Source organism: Mesocricetus auratus, unplaced genomic scaffold (assembly GCF_017639785.1).
Source record: "Mesocricetus auratus isolate SY011 unplaced genomic scaffold, BCM_Maur_2.0 Super-Scaffold_100008, whole genome shotgun sequence".
In the NCBI taxonomy this organism is placed as follows: domain Eukaryota; kingdom Metazoa; phylum Chordata; class Mammalia; order Rodentia; family Cricetidae; genus Mesocricetus; species Mesocricetus auratus.
Genome location: NW_024429192.1, coordinates 55,448,475 through 55,463,536, shown reverse-complemented (window position 1 = coordinate 55,463,536; position 15,062 = coordinate 55,448,475). Strand labels below are relative to the sequence as shown.

The window sequence follows — 15,062 nt, the reverse complement described above, 5'->3', positions numbered from 1 at the left end:
TGTTGTGGAGCCTCCCAGCCCACAGCAGCTGTTCTTCCCCTATCTGGACTCAGCCTTCCCTCTGGGCCCCAGTGGCCCAGAGGGTCCAATTGGGAAGAAAGGAGAAAACCGTATCCAATCTGTTCTATTCAGAGCAATGGATGGAATCTGCATCCCAATGTTACCTTTGTGTGAGTTTGGCCTAACTGGGCCCCCCAAGTGGTGAGTGATGTGTGGGTGGAAAGATGCTTCTGATGCCTGGCAGCAAAGCCCACAGCTGGGCATTTGGTGGCCTGGGCAGGGTGTGGGAGTGAGGGGCAACCTCTCACCTTTCCCTGCTGCCAAACCACAGGGTGGGGGACAGTCTTTCCTGCTCTCGAGCTCCCCAACCCCGTTTCCTCTTTTCATTTCCTTGTCTTTTTCTCCTCCTTTCTCTGGCAGGCAGCCAAGTGGAGATTTTGAATGGCAGCAGAGAGGAAGGGGAGGATATAGAGGTCGGGTCTGAGTCCCTCCCCAACAGGTCTTGGTGGCGCTAAGGTGGGCAGACATCTCCCTAGCTGATCCCTTAGCTTGGCCCCTGGTTTGGGGCCTGGGCTGGGGGAGGCGTGCAGGTGGCTGTCAGCGCTGGCTGGGGATCTGCACTTTGCCCTGTCCATCTGGAAGCCCTGGCATTTGTTCCTCCACTGACACCCAGGACCTGGATAAACGGGCTCCTGCCGCCCAAACGCGCAGGAGGCTGATTTGTAGCAGGAATCAGCTTAATAATTTATAGCTAGAAAGTGCTCTCCTTGGGAAAAAGAAAAAAGAAAAAGAAAGCCAGCTCAGGAAACCAAATTAGACTCTGCAGGCTGCTGAGAGCACGTGGAACCAGGGATGCAGAGTGTGCCCACAGGCCTGGCACTGTGTGGCCAGGAGGCAGGCTGACCAGGACATCCCGGTTCCACGGGGAACAGTCATGGGGCCTTGGGCGGGTTCCTCGGCCTCGATAAGTTCTTCTCTCCCAGTCAGCAGGGCAATGGGCATCTTGAAGCTTTCTTACAAAGTTGCCAGGAGATCTTGCAAGGCAGGAGCAGGGCACCTTCTGTGGAACATGGTCAGTGTGCTCCAGCCATTTTTACTCAAGCCCTTATCTTTTGGGTTGGGAATTGTTTTTTCTTTGAATCCTCTCCCACCTCCACCCCTTTCAATGAAAAAAAAATGTCCTTGCTTGGTCTGGGAAGCCCTCCTTATCAGTAGCCATTTGGGAGGGTCCCAATGCTACTGTTTAGGGGCAGCTCTGTGGCTATCAAGGCCTCTATCTTGGGCCTCCAGCTTCGTTTCCCTTGTCTCTGGTGGGTGCAGTCCTCCACTAGGGGGGAAGTGCCAATTCCATTTCTCAGAGTTGTCTGTGACAATAGCCTACTCCAATCCTGTCCCTCGTCCACTGGCGCCAACACTACTACACGCTTGCATTGTCCCCCAGCCACTGCATTTTCCTGGGAGCACCTGGGTCTCCTGGAGATTTAGGGTTACCCTCAAGAACTGCCATGAGTGGCCTCTGACTTCCTTTCCCGATTCCTATCCCGCTGTGTGTTATCTGAGGCCATCAAGAATCAAGTCTTTGCGGGTGCTGGTGTCTTCTTGGCTCCTGGTGACTGGGCACTCTACCCTGTGCTCTTCCAGGCCCCATGGAGCTTAGCCTTCCATGTTAGGCATGCAGCATCCCTACTTTCAGTTTCCCAGGGTGTCTTTTACCTCATGGATATCCTGAGTTTCTGCTGCATGCTGACCGTCTGCGCATGCTCTGGCCTCCTATGTAAATGGTGGAAGATGGCTGGGACCCCTTTTCCTCTTCATTCCCAAGAGAGCCAGGAATGAATTGATGCTCCTCAGATGGTCTAGGTAGTTGATTCCGGTAAGCTGAGAAAGGCAAAAAGTGTTCTGCCTGGGCTCTGGGGGACCCTAGTGGAAATGTACTCTCTGTCCTATTCCCTCCCCGCCTTCACCCTGTGCTAAGGGCAGAGGTCCATCTAACTGCGCTCCCAATGGCTTTGGCCATGGCTGTCTGTCCATCCCCTGTTCTCCACTCTCTCTCTCTGTGAGACTCCTCCACTGTCACAGCTCCGTGTGTGCCAGGCACACAGGCACTGCCAAGTCTGGAGAAGTGGATTCTTGCATGGGTGGTGTTCTCTCTCATACACTCAGGCCTCTACTTACCCCCAGGTACCATCAGAATGACCCCATAGAAAGCATCCTCGGGAAACTGGGGCAGTCATGTGAGCCACAGTCTGGGAAAATGCTTTCTTCCTGGCTTAGGGTTTCCCAAAACAGAAAAAATCAGATGGTGCAGGACCTCCAATACCCCAATCCTAGCGCACCCCTCTCCTGCAGGTACAACAAGCAGCCCAGAGACAGGGTGGAGACCATCTTCTGTGTCCCCTTCTTCATCTAGCTGTCAGGCCATGGTCACTATCTCTGCCTTTTGGGGACACACTTTCTTTCTCCATGAAGACAATGGGTACCTTGTTGTGTGATGTGAGCCCCTCTCTCACCATCATGATCCAACCATACATGGCCTGGCACTTAGTAGGTGTTCTGCCACACTCAGTGGAATACCATGTGCATAAATGGCAACTAGCTAAATGCTCTAGACCAGTGGTTCTGAACCATCCTAATGCTGTGACCCTTTAATACAGTTCCTCATGTTGTGGTGACCCCCAACCATAAAATTATTTTTGTTACTACTTCACAACTCTAATTTTGCTACTGTTATGACTCATAATGTAAATATCTGATATGCAGGATATCTGATATGTGACCCCTGTGAAAGGGTCTGTCAACCCCAAAGGGGTTGTGACCTAGTGGTTGAGAACAATTGCTCTAAAGTCTAAGTGTTTCATAAGAGATCTGCCATGGGTTAGCCTTCGTTCTCGGTGCTTCAAGGCATTCTCTCTACAGCAAGGCATGTTTACTCTTATTTACAAGTGATGAATTTAGATCCATGCCTAGAGCTGGCAGCTTTCCAAGCTCAGGGCTTTCCATGGTGCTGTGCAACCTGCAGAAAAATTAGACGCCTCTTGCAATTCTCTGTTGGAAAATCTCTGCTATGGTTTTACCAGCAGATCAGATGCATATTAGAAGTGGAAATTCCTATCTGTGATGGAAACTTTGGACTTTAAGCACAGGAAGCCAAACTGTGTTTTGGTGGCAATAGTGTTTATCTAATGTTAATTGAGATCTGGAAAGCAAGCTCTTGAACAATCTCATCTAATAATAACCTCTAATAATAATACTAGGAAGACTTGCCACTTAAACAGTACTTACCTCGTGGCAAGTGCCCATTAGATGGAGTAGCGTATTTAACACTCGCAACAATTCTGACGGCTAGATTTCATCTTCCCCCCTTGACAGGTAAAGAAGCAAGAGGCATAGAAGTGCAAGATCAGGGCAGAGCAGGCGCAGAGCGTGCACGAGGTATGGGGCTCCACCCCAGAACAAATAACTAGAGAAGTGGAAAGATTCAGGCCTGCTGAAGAGGCCTGGGGGTCAGCACAGGGGGCCGATCCTTTGTCATCCACCCAGCTTCCGCCTGTCTCCCAGCACCATCCTCCTTAGGCCAAAAGGTGGGAAACAGCTGCAGGTGGCTCCAGGCGGCTGGCAGGGCACCATGCATCCTGGCTATAGGCCAGGTGGGAAGAAGTGGTCCCCACATACGCATCACTGGCTTCCTCTGCTTCATCACCTGTCACCTGTCTGGAAGACTGTGCCACAGCCCCACAGCCATGAAGAAGCTATGCTGGGAAGGAAGTAGACATAATGGTCCATGTCTGTGAGCAGCTTACGTGAAAAACAGATTTCTTTTTAAAAGCAGAACTTGGGCCAGTGGTTAACAGCACTGATTGCTTTCCCAGAGGGCCTGTGTTCAATTCCCAGCTCCCACATAGAGACTCACGCTGTCTATAACTCCAGTTTTAGGGGATCAAAACACTTCTCTGATCTCCTCTGGCACCAGACATGCACATGGTACACAGACCTGCGGGTAGGCAAAACACCCATGCATAAAAACAGATCTCTAAAACTGGCATGTAGAGAGGGGTGGGTGGCTCAGAAAGTAGAATGTCATCTGGTCTCAGGAAGGGGCTAGAACTGGGAGCTGGGAGACTGCTGGCATCTCATGAGTCTCTACTCTGTGTCTCCTGTCACCTCAGTGCCTTCAGATTGTCCTCACCCACAGGTGATCACGCTTCCAGGGGCATATTGACCGTATTTTAGGTTCCTCTGTCAAGACTGACTTGACCCAGTTACCAAATTCCTATAGGAAAGTTCCTTTACTAGTCTGTTTGGATCATGTGACTGCTTTGAGATGAGCAGCTGTGGCTAGGGTGAGGATCACATGATCCGTATAAACTGCAGTGGGGGAGGGGATCTTCACTGTCAGGGTAATTTCCAAAGATAAGAAATTCACCTCCCCAAACCCAGAATTTCTAGAATTCAGCTCCAAAGTTCTGACAGGGGAGCATTCTGTGACGTGCCCATTACGGCACCTGTTTTGGTACGGCATCCCATCCATCCCCTTTCCTCTTCGCTCCTCAGATCCTGCCTTGCACCTCTCTCAGACTCTACAAGCACCCCAAAACAGGGGAAGAAGGCAAAGATAGAACAGACTTGTGCATGGGCTCCTGTGAGCTCCAGGGTCGTCCCCGGGCTTTTCCTGCAGCTTTCTGGTGTGTTCTGCATGTGTCTGGGTGACCAGGGTATGTGCTGTGTGAGTGACCACAGGCCTTCCTCTCTGACTCCTCCTCCTGGAGGCCCAGACTCCCCTTCCATGTCCCCATGTGTCCTGATCCTGAATTTCAGACAGGACTGCGCTGGGGCCCAGGTAGACAATGTGAAGTTGATCTAGCATTTGTTCATTCAGGAAAGACTTGGGGAATAAATTAACGTAAAATTGATAATGAGAATAGAGCCTCTGCTATAGAATTTGGGGACTTTAGGGCTTGGGGGCTAGGGCAGAGAAGAACCTATGATGTGTTTCTAGCCTAGGCCTCTTGGACACAGGATCTGGCCACAGAGTGCCAAGTCTGGGAGCTGAGGGTAGTGGTCAGTCCTGGGCCTGAAGCAGAGATGTATAGGAGAGGAGTGGGGTTGACAGGTGTGATTGTGTTACTTATAGTTCTCAATGTGCCCAAATACCCAGCAAAGGCAACTTCAAGAAAAGATCTCTTCTGTCCCACAGTTCATGAAATACAGGCAATTCAAGCTTGAGAAGGCTGGCTACCAGCATTGGCAGTAAGGAAACAGAGCTAGACAGGAAGCAGGCTATGCTGTAACCTTTAAGTCCTTCCCCTATACCAGTCACCTAGGCTCTATGTCCAAAAGGTCCCGTAATCTCTCAGAAGAGTGCCACTAGCTGGGGACTAAGTGTTCAAATATGTGAATGGAGGGTGACGAAGATGGAAGACTTCTCATTTAAACCCTGACAGTGGGGGATGAGGATGACCTGTTCATGCTGTCTTAGACGTCTTATGAGTTGATGGGAGAAAATGTATGTGGGCTGTGGACTGGGTATCCTTAATTAGTCAATCCCCTCGCCCCTGAAAACAGGTGACACTATCAGGGTGGGGGGGATGGTGTCTTAGTAAAGCCACTGTTTGCTGAGGTGTGGGAAGAAGCTTGGGGAATAGGGGGTAGTCACTGTGCAGCACCCTGTGCCCATAACGGAAGTTGTGGTGCCACTTTGACTCTGATGGGAGGGGACAGTCCTGTTTCAGAAACCCAGAGGAATAGAGGTTACCCTGACCTGGGTGGCAGGAGTGGGAGAGAGGGAGGGAAGGGAGGTTGTGGGCACACCACCTGCTTTCTCCTTGCACCTTGCCCAGACCCTCACAGAGGAAGGGAAGGCTGGGTGGAGTCCCTGCAGTGCCCAGTGTGTACATGGAGAGAGAAGGGGTAGTATGGGGGAAGACAGAGTCGGTTTGGAGGTGCCAGTCAAAGGTATCACAATAGTGTCAGAGACCAAAAAGGGTTCTCTGGTGCCACCCCTCCTCTAGAACCAGAACATCTCATCACGCTGGTTCGCTGCTGGCTGTGTTCCAGTCAAGCCTTCAAAATATACTAGTTAATCCTCACAATTGCTGGTAAAGCTGGCATTGTTACGGCTGTTCCCAATTTGGGGAAACCAAGGCAGAGAGGGGTTAAGTTGCTGTTGTTCTTTTCTCCATGCAATCCCAGTTTTTGCTTCCTGTAGCCTGTTGGAAGTACTGGGGACCAGTATTGGGGGATGGGTACAGCAGGCACCAAAGTTGGGACACTGCTGACCTGCGCACAGCAGGAAACCTGCCTGGTCTAGCACTGAAGAGAATGTCATGTGACTGTGTGAGGAAAGAGGGAGAATGTCTTCCTCCCCCAGGGTCTCTGCTGGAAGCTAAGAGGCTGCATCTGTGTGTCTGTCGATGTGCTGCTTCCCTGCAGCCTGGCTGCAGTTCAGCCGTGATGTACTCTGTTCATCTGTATCTGCAAATAGGCAGGAGGGATATCATCCTACCTGGGCTGGGAGCAAAAGTCCCAGGGCAGAAGGAGCCCAGGAACCTCTCTCCTCCAACTCTCACCTGCCTGGCAGAGTTAGCTTTGGGATCCCTCACCCAGAGTCCTAGCTTTGTCCAGGGGAAGTGATGCTCACCCAGTGCCTTCCTGGTTAGCAGTCCAACCTAATGCATTTTCCCTTCTTTCATTTCTTTTCACAACCTTTAATCTCACCCTTTTCTTCTGCTTTGTAGTACTCCACTGCACACACACAGCAGCCTGTTTAAACAGCTCCTATTTCTTCGTTTTCTTCCTTTTGTTGTTTCTCAGAATGCCACAGAGAATTATCTTATACACAACTCACTTTATGCTCATACAGATGCCTCTGTGGTCTATTTTCGCTTCTCAACTATCTATGTGTTGCAAGGGAGTAGGTTTGACTTCTCAATTTACAATCTGTTGCAGATGGATGCTTACCTACAATTCAATAACAGTAAATTACTAGAGAAATGAATTGAAAAGCAACATGAAAAATACAAGCCTAAATGTCTTTGTCTTTTCTTTGTTTTATGGTGCTGAGGTGGGAGCCAAGGCCTTGCACGTGAATGCTATAATTCTACCACTGAGCCACACTCCCAGACACAGACATTTGATTATTAGAGTCAATGTCCATAAAAATGACTCAAATTACATTTGGGATTTTAAACACTGACTTCTAAATGTCTGCATCTGTCTTACCACAGAGTTGTTACTGTGTGAGATTCAATACTGGTCCATGGATCTCACTTTGAGACAAGCCTAGAGTCCGGTATTAGATTAGTGAGTCAAAGGGTGAATATGGAGGCTTTTGCCAGTTAAACAAGTTCCCCTCTAGAGGGGCTGTGCCATTTGACATACACCAGTAGAATAGGACAGGGTGCGTCATTTCCTCACAGTCTCTTCAGGAGGGAAAACTGCCTGACTCTTGGCTGGCAGGGAGAAAATTGTTAAGCCAGGCTAAGTGTTAATTTGCATTTCTTTGAGAGTGTGAGGAAGAGTGTCAATCAGATTTTAAGCCCTGTTTGGATTTATATCCTTTACCCATTTTTTTTTCTTTTCTACTGGATTGTTGATCATTTTCTTCTTAATTTCTAGGACTTCTTTGCATGTTTAGGAATATTATCTCCTTGTCTGTTATCAGAAGCACAGGTAGTTTTTTTCAGGTTTGTCACTGGCCTTGTGTGTGTTCATGTGAGTGCGTGGGCACTCATGTTCATGTGTCTATAGAGGCCAGGGGTTGATCTTGGTGTCATTTCTTAGGAGCTGTCTTCCTGTCTTTTCAGACAGTGTTTCATTTGGCTTAGAATTTACCAAGTAGATTATTTTGGCTAGTCAGCAAGCCCCAGGGATCTGCCTGTCTCTGACACCCCAGCATGAGTAATACAAGCCCTTGGCTTTTTTCATTTGGGTCTGGGGTCCATCTCAGGTCTCCAAGCACTTTACATACTGAGCTACCTGCCCTTGCACCCCCCTCTTAGAACCTTAGAAGATCTCACTATGTGGCCACAAATCTTCAATCCTCCTGCCTCAGTCTCCTGGAATTGCAGATGTGCACCATTGTGATGGCTACCTTTTGTCATCTGCCTTTTGATATTATTTTTAGTGGCAAGGGATTTACACTTTCATGAAAATGTTTACACTTTGTGTGACATCAAATTTGTCAAGATTTTCTTTGATGATGTCTGGGTTCTGTTGTAGTTTTCCACTCCAAATGTTCAAATTTTCTTCTAGTATTTTCATGATTTTACCTTTAACATTCAAATCTTGAATTAAATTTGAAATTTCCCTGGCATAAAATATGAGGTCAGAATTGGACTTGAGGGTCTGGAGAGATGGCTCAGCAGTTAAGAGCCCTGCCTGCTCTTCCAGAGGACCCTGGTTCAATTCCCAGCATCCACATGGCAGCTCACAAATGTCTGTAACTACAGTTCCAGGGAGCCTGACACCTTTGCACCAATGCACATAAAATAAATTTAAATAAATTATAAAAAAATTGAACTTGAATCTGAGCTTTTCTTTCCACACATGACTGCCCACTGCCCCAGTTCCATGTATTAAATGGATCCCACCTTTATCATTAAAGCTAATTTTAAAGCGTTTGGAATCATAATAGAAAAGGCTTTATAATTTGTCAATTTTGCCCAGAATACCATTACAAGGGAAATTAGCTTTCAAGATATGATCTATAATGCTGCATTATTAGAGATGAGTAACATAAATACAATATGAATTTATTTTTTAAAAACCCTCTGGGGCCGTTGACAACCCTGAGGAAGCAGAGAGAAGTGGGCATTGATGGAAGGAGCACTTGATGAGATGAGTTTTTCACTGCAGGTCTTTCCCCAGGCCCGCCTCCGGGAGCTAAGACGGCAGAGGGGCTCACCATGGTTGTCCCAGGACCCCTGACTGTCTCGCTGTTGCTGCCTAGCCTCACCCTGCTGGTGTCCCACCTGTCCAGCTCCCAGGACATCTCCAGTGAGCTCAGCAGTGAACAGCAGCTGTGTGTCCAGAAGGAGCACCCCATCGTGGCCTTTGAAGGTGAGAGTATACCCCCTTGTCCTGAAGGACTTGGGTCAGTCCTTAAGAGGGCCCTCCAGGTTGTCTGAAGTCCTTCCTATAGGTCCTGAGACCCTTCCTCTGGTAGCTGTCTTAAGTCTTGGCTGTCATGGGCTGGAAAGTACTCTGATTTCTCCAGATAACGTATAATTTTGCTCAGGCCCTTCACCCACGCCTACCCCAGAGAAGTTATTGGTTTTCAGTGGGATCTTTGGATGGATGATGAAGTTAATGGATGCCCCAGTGGGAGTGACTCTGTTTGGTTGGTGGTCTCAGCTCGGGAGGTTCTCAGGCTTGGCTTGGCTTCTCTGAAGGCAGAAGGGAGATGACTCATTCAAGAGGAAGAGCCTAGAAGATCTCTGGGAGGTGTCCTTCTTGCCCTAAGATGGCTGCAGGGATGCCTGTCTTTGGAGTCCTGGGAACCCCCAGCAGAAGGGGCCCTGATGACTCATAACTCCTCTGCTTGTCAAGGGAGAGCGTGAGAGTGTTCTATTAAAGGGTTTCCCAATCTTGGATGTGCATATCCCTGGATGTATTCCAGGGGGTCCATAAGTTCTCCAGAATTTCTAAAATTAGGACAGCTAAATTTGATGATAACCAAAAAACAATACACAAATCCTGGAGAGGCCTGGATGATCTCCCATGACCTGTTAAGTCATCTGAGTGTCCCTGATCACATTCATGCTCTGGGAACCGCCTATGCAGCAGCTCATGCTAGGATCTGCAGATCAGATGACAGGGTCCCCTGTTTCTTAATACTGACCAGCAGTGGCTTGGTCACTCCTTACACTAGCCCTTATGGGGAGGGTGAGCAGCAAAACCCAGGCTTGGGAAATGAAGGGACTTGTCAGAGCCACACCTGGAGGTCTGTCTCCTGGTGTCACCACCCTTGAAAAGCCTTCAGATGCTCAGCCTCACAAGACCTGTGCTGCCATGTGGAGGAAGCAGTATGGAAACTGGAGAGGAAAATCTGCCACTGAGTTGGATGCTAGGGTGGGATCTGAGGGGTAGGATGGCAGCTCATGGATGGGAGGAGAGGCTAGGGGTGTTCTAGATATACAGGCTCCCAGCTGTATGCTGGCTCCCTTCTCCAAGAGGAAAACTTCCAGCTGTCTTCTCCACACTGACTTGTTTGAGCTGGGATCCTGGCTTTGAAGGCTTAAGTGGATTATAGTAAATTAGCAATGTCTTCAGTATACAAAATGTGTGTACACGCTCAGACTTCTGATAGCTCCTGGTGGCTCTGAAGAGAATGGCCAAGTGAGGCTGCAGGGACTAAACAAGCAGTCCTAGGGTTGTTGTCACGCCAGGAGGTGCCTGTGACAGCTCTTAATGCAACATTTCCTGTCAGGGACTTTGCCCGGACACTAGGGGTCCAGCTGGTCCATAAGGGCACTGGGCTGAAGCGGGGCATAGGAAAAGTGGAGGAGGGTTCTGAATTCCTGGGTTTCCAATGACCAGTTTTAACCATTATGTGGGAACTGAATGGGCCTGGGTGTCTACCCCACCCACTTACAGAATGAGGGATTCTGCCATGTCATCACTACCCTGACAGCTTTGGGTTGTCACATCCATTGACAGAATTATTCTCTCTCTCTCTCTCTCTCTCTCTCTCTCTCTCTCTCTCTCTCTCTCTCTCTCTCTCTCTCTCTCTCGTGTGTGTGTGTGTGTGTGTGTGTGTGTGTGTATTTTCCTGAGGACTGGGGGTAGGGACTCATGCATGGCAGGCACACCATATTTTAATGACCCTGCTTGGTGCCAGGCATGGAACAGTTGCTATGGGGCTTCAGAGGCAAGCGCACGTTCCCTTTGGTGCTCAGTAATTTCCTATTATTCCTCAAAGGTCACTGCCTCTGTTCCACCTGCCCAGTGGAGCCCTTAGCAGCTCTGTTTCCTGGGTCTCCTCCCATCTGTAGTATGCTAAGCACACAGTAGGTCCCCTGGGTCAGGAGCTGTTCCAGGGAAGACATCCTAATCCAGCTCAGCACCAACCACTTCCAAGACCCCAGCCCTTGTGCTGAGTGTCTGAGGGAGCCACAGGCCTCCCGCCTTGCAGCTGTGAGCTGCCCTCGCTCCCCAGACTCCTGGCAGATCTGGGAATAACCTCCAAGCATCGGGCAGTTGCAGAAGCAGACTGGCAGCGTTTTGTTTTACACGGTTCAATTTCCTCCTGTGGGTTCCTTTTAAGAAGGCCCACCTGGGCTTCTCTTTGGCCTGTGTATTATTCCATTTGCCACAGCATGCCCTTTCTAGATGGCAGGGAGAAGCCAGCCTGGAGTTAACACTGGTGGTGGTTAATCCACAAAGTGGGTAATTGAATTGACTATAATTAAAATCACAGGCGCGTCATGGAGAATGTCATTTTTCTCTTAAAGTCGCCATCTAAAGCCTTTTCTGTACTCGGAGCTCAGAACGTGCTTGGTGTTTTAAAGCCTTCCCTCTGGTCCCCTTTGCCTGTTTAATAAGAGGAGGCTGGCTCTCTTCCCAAGGCCTCCCCTGGATTGCGGCAACGTGCCCAGCCGTGGCCCCCTTAACTTGACTGTGTGAGCTCCTTCGGGATGGGGGAGAGTGACACCAGCTGAAAGAGGCCCCCACTTCCAATCCTCACTGTCATGGAAGCCCAGACTGTTTCTTCCTTGCCTCTCCCCACTGAGAACAGATCTAAAAGGAGACCCAGCTTAGTCCTCAGGCAGTATCTGAGGCAGAGCAGTCACCCCAACTCCCTCCTATTTGCTGCCTTCACCTGGCATGCCCCTGACCAAGGAGAAGCGCGGAGTTAAAGGACAGCCTGTTTGCTACTGGTAGGGTCCCCCTGGCCTGGGGAGGCACACCCCTGCATAGTGAATCTAGCAGGGGGATGGAGAGAATGTGGAGATGGTCTAACCATGGTGGTCTTCCTGGAGGAGATGAACACTCCATTTAGTCTCTACCAGACCTTCCTGTGGCCATGAGTCAGCTGAAAACTAGCCCAGTGGACTTTAGAGTCTATTCATTGCATTGCCCAGATGCCATGAGACTGTATGACGATTCTTGCCAACATGTAACCACCTGCTGGGGCTGAAAGGGTTCACTTCATTTTGTTGCAGGATTTCTTTCCTCTTTTTTTTCTTCTTTTATCGTGCATATCACAGTTTTCTGAAAAACATCCAACTCGCAAAACCTCCAGTTCTCCCGGGAGTGATTAAGTGTTTGCCTGTCGTGCAGAAATGAAGGGCCGTTTTTACTCTGTAGTGGAGGGATAATGAGCAATGATTTATATCCCTTGGATCTCTCTCTCTCTCTCTCTCTCTCTCTCTCTCTCTCTCTCTCTCTCTCTCTCTCTCTCTCGGATGTTGTGTGACAAGTGCTCATAGTGGGAGAAAGAAGATGGGGCATCCCCATCAGCATCCTCCCCTCCCCCCAGTGTGGGTCAAGCAAGGAAAGTTCTGGTACTATGGGGCAACCTGGGAGAAGTGAGTCTCCAGGAGGGGACTGAGGAAAAGTCAACAGACTTCCTCCCATCAGTTAGACTATGAGTCCCCCATCCCCAGTCCCTACGGAAAGCTTTGGCTTTCATTAGGAAGAGTGCTCTCAAAGACAGAGGTAGACACTGCCCACCCAACCTCTGCTCCTCCCACCTCCATGCTATCTTATCCGAAAGCCTGATCCTTTTTCTAGGAGTTGAGGAGTGTTCATTCACATATTCAAACGCTCTTATAAGAGTAGGGCCTGGAGATTCTGGCCGCAAGGTCTTATCTGGAGCCAGGGCAGACTGCCAGGTTGAATACACACTACAATGAAATAGTGATGTCAGGTAGCAGAAGCCTGTAGGGTCTCTTCAGTCCTTCTGGGTGGAGTCAGAAAAGTCTTGGAAGTGGTGGAGATGGGGTTGGCAGAACTGTATCATTAAAGGAACCACAGAGTACAAAAGTTTGTGGGCTCCATGGAACGGATTGGGGAAGTATGAGATGTTTTAGATTAGCGGGGGTGGGGTGAAGAGTTTGAGCAAATGTCAACTGGTCATTCAGTAAGTAAATAATGAATGCCAGGCAGTTAGCTGGGGATGGCAGTGGGGCCAGAACCCAAAGGGGTTGAGACATATTTGGGGGTTGCTGGGAAGGGATCGAAGCCTGAGACTGGCGTAGCTACATGGAAATATCACTCTGGTTGCCCTGGGGGAAGCGAGGGAAAGGTGCAGGAGGCAGACGAGTTAAGAGGCTATTGGTGCCAGTCTAGGCAAAAGGAGACAGTGGCTTACACTGGGTGAAAGAAACCGGTGGAGCCTGGCATCTGGGGGAAGAGCAAACTGGATGTGTATTGAGATGACTGCTCAGGATCTCTGGGGGAACCAAGGTGGTTACAGCGTTTTCTTTGTGTGTGTGGGGCACAGTCCTCCCCCAGAGACAAAAATTGTGACAATATTCTAGTCCCTGAGGTCACAAGGCTGGCTGCCTGCAGAGGCGGCCAGGTGAAACCCAGGTCTCCTGGGGGCTGCAAACTACTCCATCTCTGCTGTCACTGATCTCTTCTGGGTTGATGCTGCCCAGGTGGAAGCTTCCAACAGTAACAGGAGGTCTCTCTCACCAGATCTGAAGCCGTGGGTCTCCAACTTCACCTATCCTGGAGTCCAGGATTTCTCCCAGCTTGCTCTTGATCCCTCCAGGAACCAGCTCATCGTGGGAGCTAGGTAACGGGGTACAGGAGATGGGGGGGTAGAATAGGGCACTTGGAATGGGATAGAGGGGCTTGTCTTAGTCAGGGCTTTTATTACTGTGATGAAACACTATAACTAAAAAGAAAGTTGGGGAGGAAGGGGATTATTAGGCTCACACTTCAGCATTGCTGTTTATCACCGAAGGAAATCAGGACAGGAACTTAAACAGGGCAGGATCCTGGAGACAGGAGCTGATGCAGAGGCCATGGAGGGGAGCTGCTCACTGGCTTGCTTCCCCTGGCCTGCTCAGTCTCCTTTCTTATTGAATCCAGGACCACCTGCCCAGAGATGACATCACCCACAATGGACTGGGCCCTCCTCATGGATCACTAAATAAGAAAATGCCTTACAGCTGGGTCTCAGGAGGCATTTCCTCAGCTGAGGCTCTTTCCTCTCTGATGACTCTAGTGGGTGTTAAGTTGACACACAAAAATATCCAGTACAGGGATACTGTTGGGATGAGTACACTGTGGACACATTGGTCCCCTGAGTCCCTGTCCTCCGTTCCAGGCCCTATCTGTGTTAATGACTGTCATGTAGGGAAGTTGTGAGAGCTGGGGGAAAGGGGGCCTCCACCTCACCATCTCAGTTAAATTCATTCATCAAAAGTTGTTAGCATATTAAGAGCAAGGGCGGCTGCCCTGATGCCAGAACCGGCCCGGTTAGAGGTGCCCAGGAGCCCCCTACTGGCCAACTGGCTGCCTGCACCTAGGGTGCTGGCGAAGGCCTTATGCCTCATCTATAAAGGCCCTCATTTCTGTAACCTACCCACCTTTGTCCCCACTGTCCAGATCCAAATTCAGAAGCAAAACCCCATCTCCCAGGCTTCCAGGCAGAGTGGGAGGAACTCACTATCATGAATCATTCATTGCCAGCTTTCGAAGCAAGGAGATTAGAGATAAGGCAGGGGTCCCTGGGCCGGCTTCCCCTGTAGCTCCTGGGAACTTGCTAAAAGGTAATACTTGAGTCTTCCCCGGTCTCTTGGGTTGGAAACTCTAGGCATAGGCCCCAACCTTGTTTCAAAAAGGCCTCCTATGACTGGTGCTCAAACTTGGAAATGGTCTGACCCAGCACCATACAGCAAGAAGACACATGCTTGGGACTAGAACCCAGGCCTCCTGACTCCAGGGCTATGGGTCTGTATTAGGACAACTGAAAGTATGACATTCTGACTCAGCTTGTGTAGATGGGAAGGACACTTCCAGGAGACACTATGGAGCTGGCCATACCTGCCCTTTGGTTCTCCCCCCCCTTTTTTTTTTTTTGGCTGTACGAAAAAGAGGTGAATCATCTA

General features: G+C 49.5%; 1 protein-coding gene across 4 annotated transcripts in view; it reads left to right on the top strand.

Annotated features, from left to right (window-relative positions):
• Positions 1–15,062, top strand: part of Sema5b (semaphorin 5B) — a 119,040-nt gene that overhangs the window by 69,414 nt on the left and 34,564 nt on the right. For all 4 annotated transcript variants that reach the window (XM_040750862.1, XM_040750860.1, XM_040750859.1 and 1 more), the window contains exons 2-3: positions 8,854–9,057; positions 13,642–13,741. In XM_040750862.1, coding sequence (XP_040606796.1) covers positions 8,904–9,057; positions 13,642–13,741 — 254 coding nt within the window. In that variant the 5' untranslated portion in view covers positions 8,854–8,903. The remainder of the gene's footprint in view (positions 1–8,853; positions 9,058–13,641; positions 13,742–15,062) is intronic.